The sequence below is a fragment of the Bombina bombina genome, chromosome 5 (assembly GCF_027579735.1).
Source record: "Bombina bombina isolate aBomBom1 chromosome 5, aBomBom1.pri, whole genome shotgun sequence".
Lineage (NCBI taxonomy): Eukaryota > Metazoa > Chordata > Amphibia > Anura > Bombinatoridae > Bombina > Bombina bombina.
Window position 1 is genome coordinate 478474591 of NC_069503.1, and position 20717 is coordinate 478495307.

General features: G+C 38.8%; 1 protein-coding gene across 1 annotated transcript in view; it reads right to left on the reverse strand.

The window, feature by feature from the left end:
• LOC128661517 (uncharacterized) overlaps positions 1-20717 on the reverse strand; it is a 216277-nt gene that overhangs the window by 133614 nt on the left and 61946 nt on the right. The window contains 1 exon segment of the mRNA XM_053715767.1: positions 13890-13923. Coding sequence (XP_053571742.1) covers positions 13890-13923 — 34 coding nt within the window.

Here is a 20717-nt window from a genome sequence, read left to right on the forward strand (position 1 = left end):
GATCACGGCAGAAAGAAGCCCAGGACAGGGTACGCTGGTCCTTAAGGACATAACGACCAGCGTAGTACAGGATACGACACTGGTCGTTAAAGGGATACTAAACCCATTTTTTTTTTCTTTCATGGTTCAGATAGAGCAGGCAATTTTAAGCAACTTTCTAATTTACTCCTATTATCAATGTTTTTGTTCTCTTTATTTGAAAAGCAGCAATGTAAAGCTTAGGAGACGGACCATTTTAGGTTCATCACTTTGGTAGCGCTTGCTGATTGGTGGCTAAATGTAACCACAAATCAGCAAGCGCTATCCATGGTGCTGAACCAAAAATGGTCCGGCTCATAAACTTTCATTCCTGCTTTTTCAAATAAAGACACCAAAAGAACAAAGAAAAAATGATAATAGGAGTAAATTAGAAAGTTGATTGAAATTGCCTGCTCTATCTGAATCATGAAAGAAAAAAATGTCGGTTTAGTATCCCTTTAAGTAACATTTATAAATAACAGAAAATGTTTCATAATACCACCCAGCTGTCAACATTTTCTGTGGGGAACACAAAGTTATCCTAAGTTAAAAAAGCCTGTTTATAACTGATCTTTCCTGCTAAGGTAAATTAGGATTTATTTATAAATCAGCAGAAAAATAAAATTGTTGAAGGATTAGTGTCCTTTTAAAATGTTAGTTTCCAAAGTCAAAATTGACAGTCATGGGCCTGCCCACAGAATGCCCAAAACTTTACCCACTCCTACCAGGAGGGACAAAGTTTCCCAAACCTCAAAATGCCTATAAATACACCCCTACCACACCCACAATTCAGTTTTACAAACTTTGCCGCCTATGGAGGTGGTGAAGTAAGTTTGTGCTAGATTTCTACGTTGACATGCGCTTCTCAGCATGCTGAAGCCTGGTTCCTCTCAGAGTACAGTGAATGTCAGAGGGATGTGAAGGGAGTATCACCTATTGAATGCAATGGTCATCCTAACGGGTATCTATTTCATAGGTTCTTTGTTATCGGTCGTAGAGATTCATCTCCTACCTCCCTTTTCAGATTGATGATATACTCTTATATACCATTACCTCTACTGATTCTCGTTTCAGTACTGGTTTGGCTATCTACTTTATGTAGATGAGTGTCTTTTGGTAAGTATGTTTTCCTTTATTAAGACACTCTCAGCTATGGTTTGGCACTTTAAAATGTAAAGTTCTAAATATAATGTTTGTACTTATATTTGCCATGATTCAGGTTTATCAGTATATTTCCTTTTTGCAGACTGTCAGTTTCATTTCAGGAAATGCACATATATATATAAAAAAAAAAAAATTCTTACCTGAAATTTTTCAAATTGACTTTTTTCTAAATTGCGGGCTGTTAGGCTCGCGGGTGTGCAAAATGCTATAATTTATTGCGTCATTCTTGGCGCAAGACTTTTTTGGCGCGGAGAATTACGTTTTGTTGACGTTTTTTCGTCATTTCCGGCATCTTAGTTAGCATAGAGTATTTTCACGTAGTTGCGTCATCTATGACGCTCGTGTTTGTAGCAGACGTTTTTGGCGCCAAAAAATATTTTGTCAGTTATGGGCGTCATACTTGGCGCTAGACTTTGACTTTATTTAAGTCTTCATGCATTTTTGCTTCTGGTTTCCAGAGGCTTATTCTGTTTGCATTTTTTCCCATTCCTGAAATTGTCATATAAGGAAATTGATAATTTTGCTTTATATGTTATTTTTTCTCTTACATATTGCAAGATGTCTCAATCTGATACTGTTTCAGAATCCACTATGGGAATCCTGCTGCCTGATGTCGGTTCTACCAAAGCTAAGTGCATTTGTTGTAAACTTGTGGTAACTGTTCCTCCGTCTGTAGTTTGTGATAATTGTCATAAACTTTTACTTGCAGAAAATATTTCCATTAGTAGTACTCCATTACCTGTTGTTATTCCTTCAACATCTAATGCTCAGGATATTCCTGTTAATGTGAGAGAATTTGTTTCTAATTCTATTCAGAAGGCTTTGTCTGTCATACCACCTTCTAATAAACATAAAAGGTCTTTTAAAACTTCTCATAAAATTTATGAATTTTTATATGACCGACAACATTCTGATTTATCTATCTCTGATGAGGATCTATCTGGTTCAGAAGATTCTACCTCAGACATTGACACTGACAAATCTTCATACTTATTTAAAATGGAGTAAATTTGTTCCTTATTAAAAGAGGTGTTGATGGAGGGGGCGGAGCCGACACTCAAGCGTAGCAGCCGTATTCCAGAAGGCTCCTAGGCCTAAATTATCTAAAAAGCTACAAAATGCTTAAAATATTGAATTAATCCTACCTAATTTGGCCGGATTTTAATAGTCTGCGTCACTGACCAAGCCATATTACCATTTCAGCAGCACTTAAAAGCGGGAAGTTATATGGAGGTTCACCTACGCAGTTACCACGCTGCAGCCCTATCACCCGTATTACAGGCTCACACGGAACTCCATCTCATTAATTTGAACCCCGGAGGGTAGAGGCCTCGCTCCGGGGTCACAGTGGCACTTTTGAAGTGAGTACTAGTTAGACCGTTCACAGCAGGACTGAAGGGTGCTGCTCCTAGGGCAAAACGGCTAGACCGCTACGGTGCATCTACTCATAAGAAACCCGGGAGCACAGCCTACAGAGATCCTCTGCTACGGACCGGATTCCTATGCTGGGCACAATTCCAGGAGGCTTGTACATCTGAACCTAACCAGGTGGTGGAGACTATAATGGAGGCGATCGAAAGATGGGAGGCAACATTGACCAAGTTGATCACCAGACATTTTAGGGCATTGGAGCATAATTTAGGGGCTCTCTTACTACGGAATGGGATCACAGCCACATTACCCCTGGGAGAGAATGGACAAGAAGATCCGGAAAGTGACACAAATGATCACCTTATTCCCCATCAAGGTAACTCAGCAATCGCGGCAGGCAGTTCATGGGAAGAGTGTGTATCTCCAGATGTTTATAGTGGAGGGGTGAGCTATAGAGATCCCGCAATGTTTTATGACCCAGATCACCTAAATGGATGCACAGGGACGGTAAGGTCTGCTCTACTAATTAAGTGGAAGCTAACATCTATACAAAACAAGCATGGTGGAATCCTTGTCGGACTCTCTCAACATGGGAACTCTCACAAGTCTGTTCTACAGAGATCGCACATACTAAGTTCAGTAAGGAGTCAAGCTGTTTATAATTCTGCAGCGACGATCACGGTGAGAATCGGCGTGGGCTGAATGGGACGCTTTCAGAGAAGTCTGGAAAGCTTTATTGTAAAAGACTTCAGGATAATATGCAGATGTCTTTTTCTTCTTACTTTTTTTTTTTTTGAGTGTGTTGTTCATAATTTCTACTGAACTGTTTATGCTTACGCATATATATACTAGATACTGTTGTGACATTCCCTGGGACACTGAACATTTTAGTTACATAGAAGGGACTGTATAGTGTCATCTGTACTGACGATCTCCTCTGAATGTAATTGGTTGAGAGCTCCTAATACAGTTTGGATGTTTCTTATTAGCGCTCATCAGTAAATTTTAACGTAGAGGTGTTTGATGTTCTATGTTATTCATTTTAAATATTGGACTAAAACGAACAGTATCCTATTGTTGTTTACTAGATAATATATAGTTGAAGTATGCAAATACAATCCTAGATATAGCTAGATGCCTTAGGTTATACATGCTATCAATAAAAACTACGTCTAACGGGTCTATCACAAAAATTTCCAGATTGTAGGTGTAATTAATATCTACCACCACTAGAGGGGAGTCACAGCTTAGTTACAGCTAGATATACACGGTAGACTTATTTATCTCTCTCCCACTGAGCTCCCTGCACTGGGAATCGAAATTTGTTACCCATAAACACTTCTCATGAACATAGATTCAGGCCATCACTGGGAACTTCAGAAATAATTTTTCAGGCATATGGAACCAGCATCTGGTATATATTATGGTATGTATCATACCTAGTTTTTGTACTTTTATCCTGTGAGGCTATCAATTTTAGCATAGTTGGTTTGTTGTCACTGTTCCAGTTATATATGAACCTAGTTAAATGTTTTCCATAAGTATGGGCTTGATTGTGAGCCTGTATATAAGTAATGCGCCTATATATTATAAGTTAGTCACATGTGTGATACTATATTTGCTCTTATAGCTAGTCTTTAAAACTGATTGATGTTCTGCTATTACATCTGAGACATGTCTATATATATATATATATATATATATATATATATATATATATATATATATATATTATTAATCCCTAGGGATAACTCGTGTGTCCTTAAGGGGCGGGGTATATTGACACATTACTAACGTCTGGAAGCCCTGTTAGATTCCCTCACTCAGATTCATTGCTATTTGTTAAATGCTTGGAGACAGCTGTTTCACATGGTATGGTTGTGAAAATCTAGTTAGTCTTTTACTGCGAAGTGTTATTTGATAATTTGGCTCATAGGTTAGCGAATAAGGCGTTCTCAATACTGCTGTATATGTGTTACTGTGCCCTGCTCATATAATAATAACCTCTCACATGGTATAATTATCCTTTCTGACACAAACTACATTAACACACACTGTTTATCACATATATATTTATGTGTAGTGTATCCAGCAAGAGGTTTTATTGTTTATTTTATGTTTATATTATAGCAGGTTGATTATTTATGTGACATTTTAAGTTGCAGCTTTCAGTGTAACTCAACCACTTAACAAGATAGCAAAACACAATGACAGTAGCCATATGAACCCATAGTCTGGTCTGCTAAAAGAGACGTCCTGACTCTATTTGGGAATGTATAATCACTTAGTTACCTAGCATCTAGATGAAGAGGTTATATCTGCCCTACATGCCATTATTGAAGCTACTCCATTTTAGTTACTCTCTTTTACTGGTCTGCTGGGGTAAACTATGCGGGACCAAGAACTCAGCCATAGGTTACATTACTTTAGTCATAAATAGGGTATTGGAAGATTCCTGTACATCGCTTTCTATATAATGTATACAACAAGTTGCTTGAGTATAGGGCCCATACCCAAGTGATAAGCTCCGTTGGTGGAATAGTGTTAATAACTAGTTGGTTTCCAATAATTAAAAGTGGCAGGCTTCAACCATACCTCCTATATCAGCAACACAATATATTAGAGCTGTTTCATGATAAAATATCGGTAGGCTATATTTTATTAGTACGTCAATGTGAAAGGTGAGGTAGAGAGTACATATTATACCCTTATGCTGAATAATCAACATTTAGAATTTACCTCAAAAAGCTGTGTAATATCTTTGGTGACAAAGTATAGCTTTCTATTTTCGTCACTAGGAGGATTATTCAGGTTCACTCATGACTGGACTTCTGCTGCAGGCTTCATTTAACTATATGTGGCTATAAGCTTTATATTTTGAGCTACCTCCTGTCCCCCTGGTTTACCAGACATTTAACCCTAAATTGATCCTCCCATTCCATAGATTTACCTGATAGATATAGGAATTTATCGTATGTGGTTATAACTTTATACATAGTTCTTAGTCCAAGGCTATATTTACTTTATGCCACTCTCATTCTAAAATTGTGTCTCTTGGCTTTGCCCCCCCACCCCCTATCCCTCCACTCCCCATACCCATTTTCCCCCTCCCCTGACATCATCAACATTTTTTATGGAACATCCCTTCCCTCCCCCTATATGTTTTCACATTATATCGCTGCTTCTCAGAAATACCAAATTTTTAAGGCATATATTTAGATCCTTACCCTATTTCTATACACCTTTGCGCTTAATCTGTAAGCAGAGGAAAATATATCCTATGGAAACTCACTCTGGTATTACCTATATGTCTATTGGTTTCATTATCCAATGTTATCATTCATAACACTCACTAATTCCGGTTGACAATATGACATACAATTAATGTTTATCCCATATACCCCCTAACCCAGCGATCCTGGTAATACTATTCCCAAGCTATTGTATTGTTATTCTTTTTGTTCCAAGAGTGACCAACTGGTACATTGGGAAATAGTCCGTCATAAATATAAAAAAAAGAGTTTGATCATTGTTCATATAGGTCAATATTTCTAAACTAGTTACACTTATACCTAGAGATACTATGCTTATCTTTGTACCATATGATACTGTAGGTGTAAGGTTGGCATTTTTCACAGTTTTTATGATAAACTTGAAACTACTGTTCTACATGTTAATATTTCTGTATATCTTATGGACTCTGTGGACAGTCTGTTACATAGATAGACATATGCTTATGTCCATAATTACATTGTTACCTTGCTCGTGTTTATATGTTTATAACCTCAATAAAATACATATAAAAAAAAAAGGAGGTGTTGATTGCATTAGATATGGAGGAGACTAGTCCTCTTGATATTAAAACCAGTAAAACGTTTAAATTCGGTTTTTTAAACCTTATGTGGTTATTCCAGAGGTTTTTTCCAGTTCCTGATGCTATTTCAGATGTAATTTCTAGGGAATGGAATAGACTGGGTACGTCATTACTCCTTCTTCAAGGTTTAAGAAACTGTATCCTTTGCCGTCTGATTGGGGATCTTTTACCAAACTCCATCCTAAGTTGATGGGGCTATCACTACTCTTGCAAGTGTACTACTATTCCTACGGCAGATAGTACTTCTTTTAAAGATCCTTTAGACAGGAAGCTTGAATCTTATCTAAGGAAGGCTTATTTATGTTCAGGTCATCTTCTTAGGCCTGCTATTTCTTTGGCTGATGTTGCTGCTGCTTCAACTTTTTGGTTGGAAACTTCAGCGCAACAAGTACCAGATCATAATGTATATAGCACTGTTAAGCTAATTCAACATGCTAATAATTTCATTTGTGATGCCATTTCTGATATCATTAGAATTGATGTCAGATATATGTCTTTAGCTATTTTAGCTAGAAGAGTTTTATGGCTTAAATCTTGGAATGCTGATATGACTTCTAAATCAACGTTGCTATCTCTTTCTTTCCAAGGTAATAAATTATTTGGTTCACAGTTGGATTCTATTATTTCAACTGTCACTGGGGGGAAGGGAGCTGTTTTGCCTCAGGATACAAAAATCTAAGGGTAAATCCAGGGCTGCTAATCGTTTTCGTTCCTTTCGTCAGACCAAGGAACAGAAACCTGACCCTTCCCCTAAGGGAACCGGTTTCCAATTGGAAGCCTTCTCCAGTCTGGAATAAATCCAAGCCATTTAAAAAATCAAAATCAGCCCCCAAGTCCGCATGAAGGTGCGGCCCTCATTCCAGCACAGCTGGTAGGGGGCAGATTAAGATTTTACAAGGATGTTTGGATCAATTCAATCCAAAATCATTGGATTCAGAACACTGTTTCTCAAGGGTACAGAATAGGTTTCAAAGTAAGACCGCCTGTGAGAAGTTTCTTTCTCTCACACATTCCAGTGAAACCCAGTAAAGGTTCCGGCTTTCCTGAAGTGTGTTTCAGACCAAATTGTGCCAGTCCTTTTCAGGAACGGGGTCTGGGGTTTTATTCAAATATATTCATTGTTCCAAAGAAGGAGAATTCTTTCAGACCAGTTCTGGATCTAAAAATTTTAAATCGTTATGTAAGAATACCAACATTCAAGATGGTGACTATAAGGACTATTCTGCCTTTTGTTCAGCAAGGGCATTATATGTCCACAATAGACTTACAGGATGCATATCTTCATGTTCCGATTCATCCAGATCACTATCAGTTCCTGAGATTCTCTTTTCTAGACAAGCATTACCAATTTGTTGCTCTTCCTTTGGCTTAGCAACAGCTCCAAGGATCTTATCGAAGGTTCTCGGTGCCCTTCTCTCTGTAATCAGAGAGCGGGGTATTGCGGTGTTTCCTTATTTGGACGATAAATTGGTACTTGCTCAGTCTTTACATTCTGCAGAATTTCACACGAATCAACTTGTGTTGTTTCTTCAAAGACATGGTTGGAGGATCAATTTACCAAAAAGTTCCTTGATTCCTCAGACAAGAGTAACCTTTTTAGGATTCCAAATAGATTCAGTATCCATGACTTTGTCTCTAACACACAAGAGACGTCTGAAATTGGTTTCAGCTTGTCGGAACCTTCAGTTTCAATAATTCCCTTTCAGTAGCTATGTGCATGGAGGTTTTAGGTCTCATGACTGCAGCATCGGACGCGATCCCCCTTTGCTTGTTTTCACATGAGACCTCTTCAGCTTTGTATGCTGAGTCAATGGTGCAGGGATTATACAAAGATATCAAAATTAATATCCTTAAATCCCAATATTCGACTATCTCTGAACTTGGTGGTTAGATCACCATCGTTTAGTTCAAGGGGCATCTTTTGTTCGTCCAACCTGGACTGTGATCACAACAGATGCGAGTCTTTCAGGTTGGGGAGCTGTCTAGGGATCTCTGACAGCGCAAGGGGTTTGGAAATCTCAAGAGGCGAGATTACCAATCACTATTTTGGAACTCCGTGCGATTCTCAGAGCTCTTCAGTTTTGGCCCTCTTCTGAAGAGAGAACCGTTTATTTGTTTTCAGACAGACAATGTCACAACCGTGGCATATGTCAATCATCAAGGTGGGACTCACAGTCCTCAAGCTATGAAAGAAGTATCCCGGATACTTGCATGGGCGGGAATCCAGCTCCTGTCTAATTTCTGCGGTCCATATCCCAGGTATAGACAATTGGGAAGCGGATTATCTCAGTCACCAGACTTTACATCCAGGGGGAGTGGTCTCTTCACCCAGATGTATTTTTTCAGATTGTTCAGATAATATGGGCTTCCAGAGATAGATCTCATGGCCTCTCATCTAAACAGGAAACTTCCCAGGTATCTGTCCAGGTCCAGGGATCCTCAGGCGGAAGCAGTGGATGCGTTGACACTTCCTTGGAGTTATCAACCTGCTTATATCTTTCCGCCTCTAGTTCTTCTTCCAAGAGTGATTTCCAAAATCATAATGGAGCGTTCGTTTGTACTGCTGGTGGCTCCAGCATGGCCACACAGGTTTTGGTATGCGGATCTTGTTCGGATGTCCAGTTGCCAACCTTGGCCACTTCCGTTAAGGTCAGACCTATCTCAAGGCCCATTTTTCCATCAGGATCTCAAATCATTAAATTTGAAGGTATGGAGATTGAACGCTTAGTGCTTAGTCATAGAGGTTTCTCTGACTCAGTGATTAATACTATGTTAATTTCTTTCATATTGGCAAGAGTCCATGAGGCCCACCCTTTTTATGGTGGTTATGATTTTTTTGTATAAAGCACAATTATTCCAATTCCTTGTTGATGCTTTCGCACCTTTCTTATCACCCCCACTTCTTGGATATTCGTTAAACTGAATTGTGGGTGTGGTGGGGGGTGTATTTATAGGCATTTTGAGGTTTGGGAAACTTTGCCCCTCCTGGTAGGAATGTATATCCCCTACGTCACTAGCTCATGGACTCGTGCCAATATGAAAGAAATTAATTTATCAGGGTAAATTCTTACATACGACAAACAGCGTCCCTTCCTCTGACCAACAGAAACTGCAAACAAACAAACTAATAAAGGCCTGTTAAGCCCTCCCCTAAAGAGGCCACCAATGAATGGAGGCCGTGTGCAAACCTATTAGGACTGTACAATTGACAGAAAATGTGATCTTACATCAAAAACAAAAAGTGTAAAATATCTAAAAAGTGTGTCAAGTTTATATCATATGTCTATAAACAAGGTGTACAAAAAACAACATATATGTCCCTCATTGGCAGTCCATGAGACCCATCCCTGGCAAAGTAGGAGCCCGCATATTTTTGGAATATTCCATATGCGGGCTCCTACTTTGCCAGGGATGGTCTCATGGACTGCCAATGAGGGACATATATGTTGTTTTTTGTACACCTTGTTTATAGACATATGATATAAACTTGACACACTTTTTAGATATTTTACACTTTTTGTTTTTGATGTAAGATCAGCATTTTCTGTCAATTGGTACAGTCCTAATAGGTGTTGCACACGGCCTCCATTCATTGGTGGCCTCTTTAGGGGAGGGCTTAACAGGCCTTTATTCGTTTGTTTGCAGTTTCTGTTGGTCAGAGGAAGGGACGCTGTTTGTCCCGAAAACGTCCACTAAGAAATTCATTTGAACTGTTATCTGAAGACCAGTGAGTGCTTCTTTCAATGTTGCTGATGAATTTCCTACAGAGCACCCTGGCAGTTGATGGTAGCTGGTGAGAGTGCATATACCCCTTCTTTCCTTTTGGCTATATATATATATATATATATATATATATATATATATATATATTCAAAAAAGGAAGAACATCCAGGCGCATTCAGGTAATAAAATTCAAAAAGGCTTTATTCATCAATTTTAAAAGCATAAGCAACAGAGCTTCCAGGATAAAAGAAAAAACATGGTCTAACATGTTTCAGCCATTGTGGCCGTAATCATAGACATACTCCAACAAAGAGAGGGTTGTTTTTATAGGGCTTTACTCCGCCCCTTAAAAAATAAACAATTTAACCCATTTAACTACTTGCAAGTAATATTCACATGCAATTAGTTATACACAGATAGGCAGTCAGAATAGAGTTCAGCAACATATTTGTGCACATAAACTATGCATTCTATATAGAGTATATGATATATACATATTGAATTAGATTAATTCATTTTGTTCCTTCTATATACCATAGTGCTTCAATAAACAAATTAATTTAAGGTATTACATGTTGTTGCTTATAAATTTTACCAACAAATTTTTTATGCACATAAATTCATATTACAATTACTTTAACAACCCAAGTATCTGTCAGAACGCTGACCTTACAGACCTAAGGGAAAACAGACATATTCTCTCTATTACATTCCATTGATCCCTCCATCCATTATGTGGATTACTATCGACTATATTTATATCCATATTAAACCAATTCCTATTAAGGAAATTCAATTCCAATAATTAATCATATCAAATTATGAGTGAACCCCTCCTGGAACCAAAGTTCTCAGTTTATGGATCCAATAAATCTCTTGTCTTTCCAGAATTTTTTTGTTTACTACCTCCCCTACGTGGTGCTCGTATTGACTCAATAGCATTCCATTTGAATTTTTCCACTTGTTTGTTGTGTACCTGTATGAAATGTCTGGATAAAGCTGAGCAGTGTATATCAGAGATGTAACCTAGGTGCTCTTTAATCCTAGTGCGTATGTCCCTGGTTGTTAAACCTACATACTGTTTTTTATACTCAGAGCATTCCACTAAGTAAATAACATATGTTGAAGTGCATTTAACACGAGTAGAGGAGGTTTCATCTGTCACATAAGACTTAAATCTTTCACCTTGTTTTAAAAGTATGTACAAGACTTACAACGATGCACACCCCACATTTGTAAAGTGCCCCCCAACATCCAGCCAAGAGCTCTGTAACAGCCCAAATTGGGTAACATACTTGGAGAGAGCATATTGCCAATAGTTACATTTTTGGAGAATACAAAATCACAACCTTGTTCTGACAACATGTTTTAAAGTCGTCATCCCCATATAGGATTGGCATATATTTCTTTATGATATTGCATACTCCAAAGTACTGATTGGAAAAGTTTGGAACAAATCTTAAAACCTTTTCGTCACAATATGGTTTACTTTTACCAAGTAATTGTTTCCTATCTAATAGTAGCCACTTCTCTAAAGACTTTCTCTACCATCTCTGGATTGTATCCTCTGTCTTTAAAATCGCTGAGTCAAATCTGCAGCTTCCTTAGCAAAATCTGATTCTCGGTACAATTTGGTCTTACTCTGAGGAACTGTCGCTTGACAATTCCTTTGTATACATGTTGTGGATGTGCTACTACTCTGTGCGTGTAGGAGACAATTACCTGCGATTGGTCTGCGATGTAAAGATGTATTAATCTTCTTAGTGACAGAGTCTGAAGTTAAAAGGAGATCCAGAAACACTATCTCCGACCTGTGCCAACCATGGGTGAATTCTATTCCTTTTTCGTTAGAATTCAAATAATCCACAAATAATTTATGTTGTCTCTTCATCCCCCATGCCAGACAAATAAGAGATTGTCAATGAACCTCCTATAAAAACAATGACAATTTTTAAAGGGATTTCCATCCGCAAAGACGTGGAACAGCTCCAACCCAACCCATAAATAGGTAGGAGGGGGCAAACTTTGCCCCCCATAGCTGTTCCACATCTTTGCAGATAGAAATCGCCCTCAAACATAAAGTAATTGTGATTCAATAGAAAACCAACCATTCTGATGAGATATGCCTTATAGGCCTCACTCAAATCAGTGTGGTTATTTAGGAAAAATGCAATGGCTTCAAGTCCCATGTTATGTGGAATTGCGGAATATAGTGACACTACATCTATAGTTACCCAACTATACCCACTTTGCCATTCTCACATCCTCCACCAACCTCAACACATGGGTAGTGTCCTCTGATATAAGTCGGAAGCTTGTTTACAAAGGGATGAAGATACATATCCAGCCATTCTGATACAGGTTCAAGTAATGAGCCAATCCCTGCAAACAATCGGGCAGCCTTTTACATTTTCTAAACCCTTGTGGACTTTTGGAAGATGGTGGAAAATTAGGCAGTACTGGATCACTACATTCACGCTCATAGCAATTTTTTTGTTTAAAATGCCATTTTCCACACCATCTTCCAAGAGCGACATTAATTCCTTTTGAAATCTACAGTGGGGTTACTAGTGAGTTTAGTATAAACCCTAGATTCATCTAGTTGGGCGCCGGGCCTCAGATATATAGAAATTTCTGTCCGATGACAAACAACACTAACCTCCTTTATCTGAGTTTTTTATTACCAATGATTTATTTAGTTGTAGTGATTTAATTGCTTGCCTCTCTTTAATGGATATATTTGATTTAACGTTTGTATTCTCCTGTGAGAGGGCATTTAAATCCTCTAGAACTCTCTTATGGAATAGTTGCAATTGTTTTTCCAATTAGAAAGTTGATTGAAATTGCCTGCTCTATCTGAATCATGAAAAGAAAAAAAATGTTGGTTTAGTGTCCCTTTAAGTAACATTTATAAATAACAGAAAATGTTTGCAAAATACCACCCAGCTGTCAATTTTCTGTGGGGGAAACAAAGTTATCCTAAGTTAAAAAAAAAGCCTGTTTATATCTGATTTTTCCTGCTAAGGTAAATTAGGTTTTATTTATAAATCAGCAGAAAAATAAAATTGTTGAAGGATTAGTGTCCTTTTAAAATGTTTAGTTTCCAAACTCAAAATTGACAGTCATGGCCTGCCCACAGAATGCCCAAAACTTTACCCACACGTGTCAGTGTTCCGGTCACAAAACATGTCATGTAAATGTCAAGAGGTATAGTGTATGGTTTTTGTGATTTGTGTGTGTGTGTGTTATAAAAACAAGTTTGAGCAGTCTCTATCACTTGTAATACTTGCTTTGTTCAAATTTTATTTAGTTGTTTTATAATGATTTTACAACCTAACTCAGAGTAATTCACGCTAGGGGGCCCACTAGTGTGTCACTGAACCATAGCTCAGGAATATGCAATTATATATATTGCACTGGCACCTTCCTACACATGTTAAGTTGTCTCAGAATCCAGGAGTATTTGCAATTGATCTATAGTTCTATACTGTGAAAAATGTGCATAAAATAGTGAAAGCCAAAGAGAACTGTTCCCTGTTTTGCAGATCTACCTGAGCATTTTGTTTTACTGATGGTTTAGCAGTACGAGTACAGCCCCAGTGTTTTGTGGGTTAGCAAATATTGGACTATTTCTGCTTTACTCAAAAGCTATCTATTTATTGCTCAGACCCAATAATTTTTTTCAATCCTAGGGAAGGAAAAATGAAAAATACATAACAATGCATAGAGTACTACTTACTTCCTCTTCGTTCTAGCATTGCATTTCCAAAAACCTAGAAAATAAATATAATATTTTAATATACTGTACAAAATCACATGCTTTTGCAAAGGGAGCTAAAAGTGCAAACATAAAATGCTCTTAAAGGGACACAAAACCTAAATGTAGCCACCAATCAGCAAGCGCTACACAGGTACTGAACCAAAAAGGACCGCTCCTATGCTTACACTCCTGCTTTTTTCAATAAAGATAGCAAGAGAACGAAGAGATTTTTTTTTTATAAAAGGAGTAAATTAGAAAGTTGCTTAAAAAGGCATGCTCTATCTGAATCAGAAACAAAACATTTGGAGTTTGTGTCCCTTTAAGTTTTAGTATAAAATGTTATAATTGCACTAATGCTTTCAATAGAAGTATGCAAGGTAGGTAATATTTGGACAGACAGACAGACAACTGTTAGGAAGACATCATCCCTTATGTATTTTTAACAAAAGTATAACTTTTTATTGTACTTGAATGTTGTTTTATGGTTCTTATATTTAATTAAAACAATGTGTAACGTCTGCAAATGGTTAAACACCTAGGGCCAGATTACAAGTGGCACACTAACTGTGTGCGAAAGTGATATTGGGTTTATTGTGGCCTGTTTGCAGGTGTCGGAAGTAGCGTCGTATTACAAGTTGAAAGTAAATGCATTCAAGCGCAATTGAATTTAATGCGTGATGGGGTTAGCTCAACCTTGGAGCTCTGGTTAACTGTTACGCTCAAATAAAAAGTTGCACAAAATACATTAAAAAAAAACACATTAAGAAGTACAGTTGCACTTTTAACACCATCTAATAAAAATTATTGGGCTCAAAGATATGGGGTCTGAGGTGTTAAGAGAAAAAAGGACTGTAAAGGGCTTTAACATAGAGATGCATACATATTACATGTCTAAAGATGTATATGTATTTATGCATTTTATATCTCCTCTCTCTATACACACATAATATTTATATTATTAAGCAATCCTAAAAGTAAATCCGTCCTCCTGGGTCAAAAGCCTGGGTGCCACAAACGAAAGCACTCTCAGGACTTGGTAGTAGTGGGGTCATAAAACTAGTGTTTATTTGACGTTTCGGGGTTCACACATTCTGATGAAGGGGTCTGTGTGAACCCCGAAACGTCAAATAAACACTAGTTTATGACCCACTACTAACAAGTCCTGAGAGTGCTTTTGTTTGTTGCTGTATTTATAAATATATAGTTTTGATAGAGAGAAAGAGGGGCGCAAATAAAAATAACGCAAAATATCAATGTTAAAAAAATAATAAGTGATCATATATTTTCGTACTAAAATGTATTCGTACTACGGGGTTGGACCTTTCTGCATGAATATCGTTATTTCAACAGAGGTTAATACTATTATCTAGTTCAGATAAAAATAGTAGTGGTATATCTTGTTGAATAAAAAATATGTATATGTACAGTGGTACTAATAGTGTATGCGATGTCCTATATGCTAGTATTGTCAGAAATATATATATATATATATATTATATATATATATATATATATATGACATCGCATACACTATTAGTACCACTGTACATATACATATTGTTTATTCAACAAGATATACCACCACTATTTTATCTGTAACTAGATAATAGTAATTACCTCTGTTGAATAACGATATTCATGCAGTAGAGGTCTAACACCGTAGTACGAATACATTTTAGTACGAAAATATATTATCACTTATTTTTTAACATTGATATTTTGCGTATATAATTTTTATTTGCGCCCTCTTTTCTCTATCAACCTCTCTTTTTTACATAGTTCTTTCTTACCTAGGCTGGAGGGTGTGGGGACTCTCCGACCTTGGTAGATAGATCAGGGCTGCATTTAATATTTTTACTGTCTCAATTACTAGTCCTGAGGATTCGTAATTGCGCCATATGCACATTTCTTTCTTTTTCATATATATATATATACACACACACACACACATATATATAATATATATATATATATATATATATATATACACACACACACACCACACATACATACATACATATATACACACACAGATAAATTATTTCCTGGATAACGTCGAGGGGACCCTCCACCTCGATCAATTCCAATAGGTGTCACACCGGTAGGCTGCAGCTCCAGCAACCGAGGCAACAGCCGCTACCAGTTGAAACAAGTATCCCGTATGGTGAAACATTTTTCTCTGAGAAAAGTTTCCAATCTTCTTATAAATTGGCTCTCTGAACGACAAACTATCCTCAAGTGGGATAGTAGTACACTTGGCCAGTGTGGGAGATAGCACTGTCCACCTTAGGGACGGAACCCCACAACTCCAATTGAGAGTCCGGGACCGGGAATAATTTCTTAAAGGAAGACAAAGCGGAAAAGGAAGATCCAATTCTATCCCATCGTTCTAAATAGTACAGGAAAAGTTAACGGTACTACCCAGTCCTCATAAAATCTGTCTAATTTAGCAATCAAAGGTTTATTAAGCAGCTTGGCCTCTGGAACCTCTAATGTAGACAGAACCTTCTATAGAAGAAAACTTAAGTGTTCAATCTTAAATTTAAAGGCTGGTTCCTCCCGCAGCAGGAGGCCTAGAGGTAGCAGACTCCGACCAGAAAGTTCACCCTCTGAAGACTCAGAGTGTGACCCATCCTTGGATAATTGAAAAACAGATAAATCCAATAAATCTCTTGATGACCCCTGGACCGGAGAGCTATGTTTAACTTTTCGCTTGCGTCTGGCAGGGCGAGGTAAAGCACTAAGAGCCTCAGACACCTCTGTCTAACTGCGCATTAAAGTCTGATGGTAAAAGGTTCCCTCCAGCTGGGAGGGTCAAGCCGGTGCTATGGGAAGCTGCATGTGCTGAGGGAGATGACTGACGGGTATGCACCTCACGGGATGGCGAGTCCTCAGAGGTGGACGGCTCGGTAGTACTAAAGGGGTTAACCTTCTTAGACCTAATAACTGTTGAGGGCATGTGGAACATAGTTGAGAGGGCGGGCATACCAAGGCCTCCTCACAATATAAACAGGTATTACTATTTGGAATACAGGGAGTACCCTCAAAAATATCAGAATCCTCCATAGCTTAAGCTAATGGCAGTAGGACACAGAATAAAACAATTTTTTTTATTTCTCATAAAAACGGCACCCTTATACTCCCAATGGCTGGGGTACTCACCACCTTATAGACCCAGACAAAACAGAGAAAAACACGTATTCTACTACAGCTAGCTCGGTCAGGAAAAAAGAAATGAAAAGTGCAACCACTCCCGGACACGTGGGTGCGCAAGGCAGGACCGCCCCTGCTATGAGAAAAGCGCGTCAAGCTACAAACTGAGCAGCGTTCCAAAGTGAAAGTAAATGAGAGAAAGAAGAGAGGGTGCCACAATAGCGTAATAACGTCTGGTAATGTGGATATAGATGTAGACAGGTAATATGCTTACCGGAACAATGGAACGGAAAGTGAAAGTAAAACCTGTGTGTTCCAGCCACATAACAAACAGTCCTATGAGCCCAATGAAATCTCACATAAAGGGGCATAAAATCAAAACACTGTTCAATTATCCCCCTCAGGAGATATTAACCCATGACTCTATTAAGATAAAAGGAGTCACCACCTGTCTTCTAGCATTTTCAAACATATGTAAAATGTAAACGATCTTACCAGATTCCATGCGGTGGAACAGAAACACAGCCTCTCAAGTGTGACAGGCTTGTAGCATCGCTCCTGACATGGACTTGAGTGAAGAAAACAAGCAGGCAGTGAAACTAGTCGACACCAATTGCTTAAGGAGCTGTTAGCAGGCAGTCTGGATGGGTTTGCAGAAAGACTCTCCCTGCATCTCCAGATTCCTAACTTTCGTCAATGCTCTCACAGAGCCTGACAAGACTACTTAAACTCCAGTCCCATATCGAAGGGCAGATACCCCTCCTTAGGAACTACTCTGAAATCTTCTGACACTTCTCTGCCATCCCTCCTGTGACAAAAGGTAAAGAATGACTGGAGGATGGGGGAAGTGGGAGATGTATTTAAGCCTTTGGCTGGGGTGTCTGCCTCCTCTTGGTGGTCAGGTTCAGTATTCCCAACAGTAAGAATTAAGCTGTGGACTCTCATATTAAAAAGGAAACATACATCAAAATCAGGGGTCAAGTCCAGCGGGGAACGCATGGGAATGGAGCTCCTGCATTATTTTTTAAAGTGGAACAAAGTTCCCCTGCACAGAGAACAAAAACATTTCAGTAAACACTGCTGCTGCTGATGACTGGAGCTGGAGCACAGTCTGGTTAGAGGGATAGTAAGATCCTCTAGTAATGGGCAGTAACACATCCTACCATACAATAATATAAGCCTGTCAGCAGTCCTTGCTGTGTGATCACCCCACACTGTGTGGAACACATGGTGGCTTACATTTCTGTGTGGCTTGATCTGGGTTATTTAAGCTCCCCCTCAGCAGAAATAGGACTATTACACCTTAAGTGGGTTTAACTTCCTTTCATTAACCAACGTGTATGGATTATATAGATATAAATACAGTGTATGAGTGTATGTAAGTGTGTGTGTGTATGTGTGTGTGTGTGTGTGTGTGTGTATATAAAACAATATTAATTGTGAGGGCGTGGAAGTCCTTGGTGAGTTCCCACACATTTTTTGTAGGACTTGACCCCTGACCAAAATCAACACAAAAATGGTTTACTGTTCACAGTCCCCTGACTTAAATCTCATAGAACCCCATAGAAAACCTGTGGGGGTGAACTGAAGAGGAGATACCACCAGTGTCGACTTTGAAATTGGAAGGGGTCTGGAGAGATTCTGTATGGAGGAATGGTCCTCAGATCCCTTGCCATGTATTCTCCAACCTCATCAGGCATTATAGGAGAAGACTCAGAGCTGTTATATTGGCAAAGGGAGGTAGCACAAAGGTATTGGCAAAAAAAAAGGGGTGCCAATAATTGTGCCACAGATATTTAACAAATATTTTTATTTTTTTTATAAACCTGTGTTTGCAATTGTTTGATATATCCATTAAAGCAGAGTATTTTTTTAACAAAAGGTTAAACAAGGAAGACAATTTTTCACAGCCTTCTTTGCTCATATTTACCAAGGGTGCCCAATATTAGTAAAGGGCACAGTATGTAGACATATATATAAGTGCATTGGAGCCCTTTGCAGTTAAGAAGCTGAAAACATGTAATAGCATATTAATGCAATATTCACATTAAAGTGTTATACAGGTAGCCCTCATTTCACAATTTAAGTCCATTTCACAATAGCGCCTGTTCCTAGGTGATCACGTGACCAGCTAAAAAAAAAAATAATTGAAGAAGAGTTATTGCTACCTGCATTTGTAGTACAGCACTGTAATACTGTGTTACAGCAATGCTCGATTATCCTGGGAGCTACTGGCGTCTTAAAAATTATGTCTGGAGCCTCAGTTTTCTTTCCCCGATTTGTCCCCTTACCTACTGCCACTTGATCTCCGCTAGGCTTACTTGCGGCTGCGGCAAGCGGTGAAGTCAGACGTGCAGGGGCTATTGAGCATGCAGGCAAGCTTTTTTTGTGGCCGTAAGAGTGTCAGACACGAAATTGTCATTGAAGACTGAGAAAGCAGCACAGTGGGCAGTCTATCCAGCATTGTACCCGGCCTGCACTGGATTTTAAAAAAAGAAACAAAATGGACTTCCTATTGGGTCAGTTACCGTCCTTAAGTCACTGTGGCCACGTGACATTTCACCAAATAACAGTCCTGCAACTGTTACCAGGCTCCTCACTCAGAATCAGTGGTGGTGAACAGTACAGATGCGGCGAGCTTTGGAACTCTCACTGTTGTCTCTTAGCTCAGGTGGGTTCTTAAGACAGTTTTTCCCTGTCCGGGTAGGTAGTGCTACGGCCCTCACTGACTCAAGAGGAATATGATTTTTTTTTTTTACTCTCCCCAGGTCCAACTGCGGTGCTTCCTGTAACTGACTGATCAGCCACCAGTGTTGTGACTGTACCCCAGCTAGCTCTCTTGTTACTTCAAGCGCTGAGGCAGCGTTGGGGAAAACAAATCAAAAGCAGCAGGTGTACTGAGGGAGGTGGTCCCTGGGTAAAGGCCACTGACGCAGCCAGAGCACAGGTATACCGAGGAGGGTCCAGGTGGCATGCAATTGAGTGCAGTCAGTACATTTAAAGCTAGCATTTAAAGCTAACACATCATAAGATGCCATTCAGATCAAGACTGAGTTCATTTGCTTGTATTTTAGTAATGAAAGAAGAGGATCTGAGCCTCAAGCCCAGTTCTCGACATGACATAAAAAATTATATATAACTTTTCTAAGCATTTTCTAAGATTCTTTATGCAATCAATTGTCCAAATAAATGAATTATATTTCCTTCTGAATATGGGAAGAATCCATAGCTGCATTCCTTACTTGTGGGAAATACTGAACCTGGTCACCAGGAGGAGGCAAAGACACCCCAGCCAAAGGCTTAAATACCCCTCCCACTTCTTCATAACCCCAGTCATTCTTTGCCTTTAGTCACAGGAGGTTGGCAGAGAAGTGTCAGAAGATTTCAAAGTAGTCTCTTATGGAGGGTAGTACTCTTCGCAATGGGACTGGAGTTTTAAGTAGTTATGTCAGCCTCTCAGTGAGAGCACTGATGAAAGTTAGAGTCCGAAGATGCAGGGAGAGTCTTCTGCGAAACCATCCCAACTCATTAACAGCTCCATAAGCAATCAGTGTTGACAAGTTTCACTGCCTGTTTTCTTCACTCAAGTCCATGGCAGAAGCAACGCTACTATCTGTCCAAACTTGAAGGACGTGTAACTGTTCCACACACATA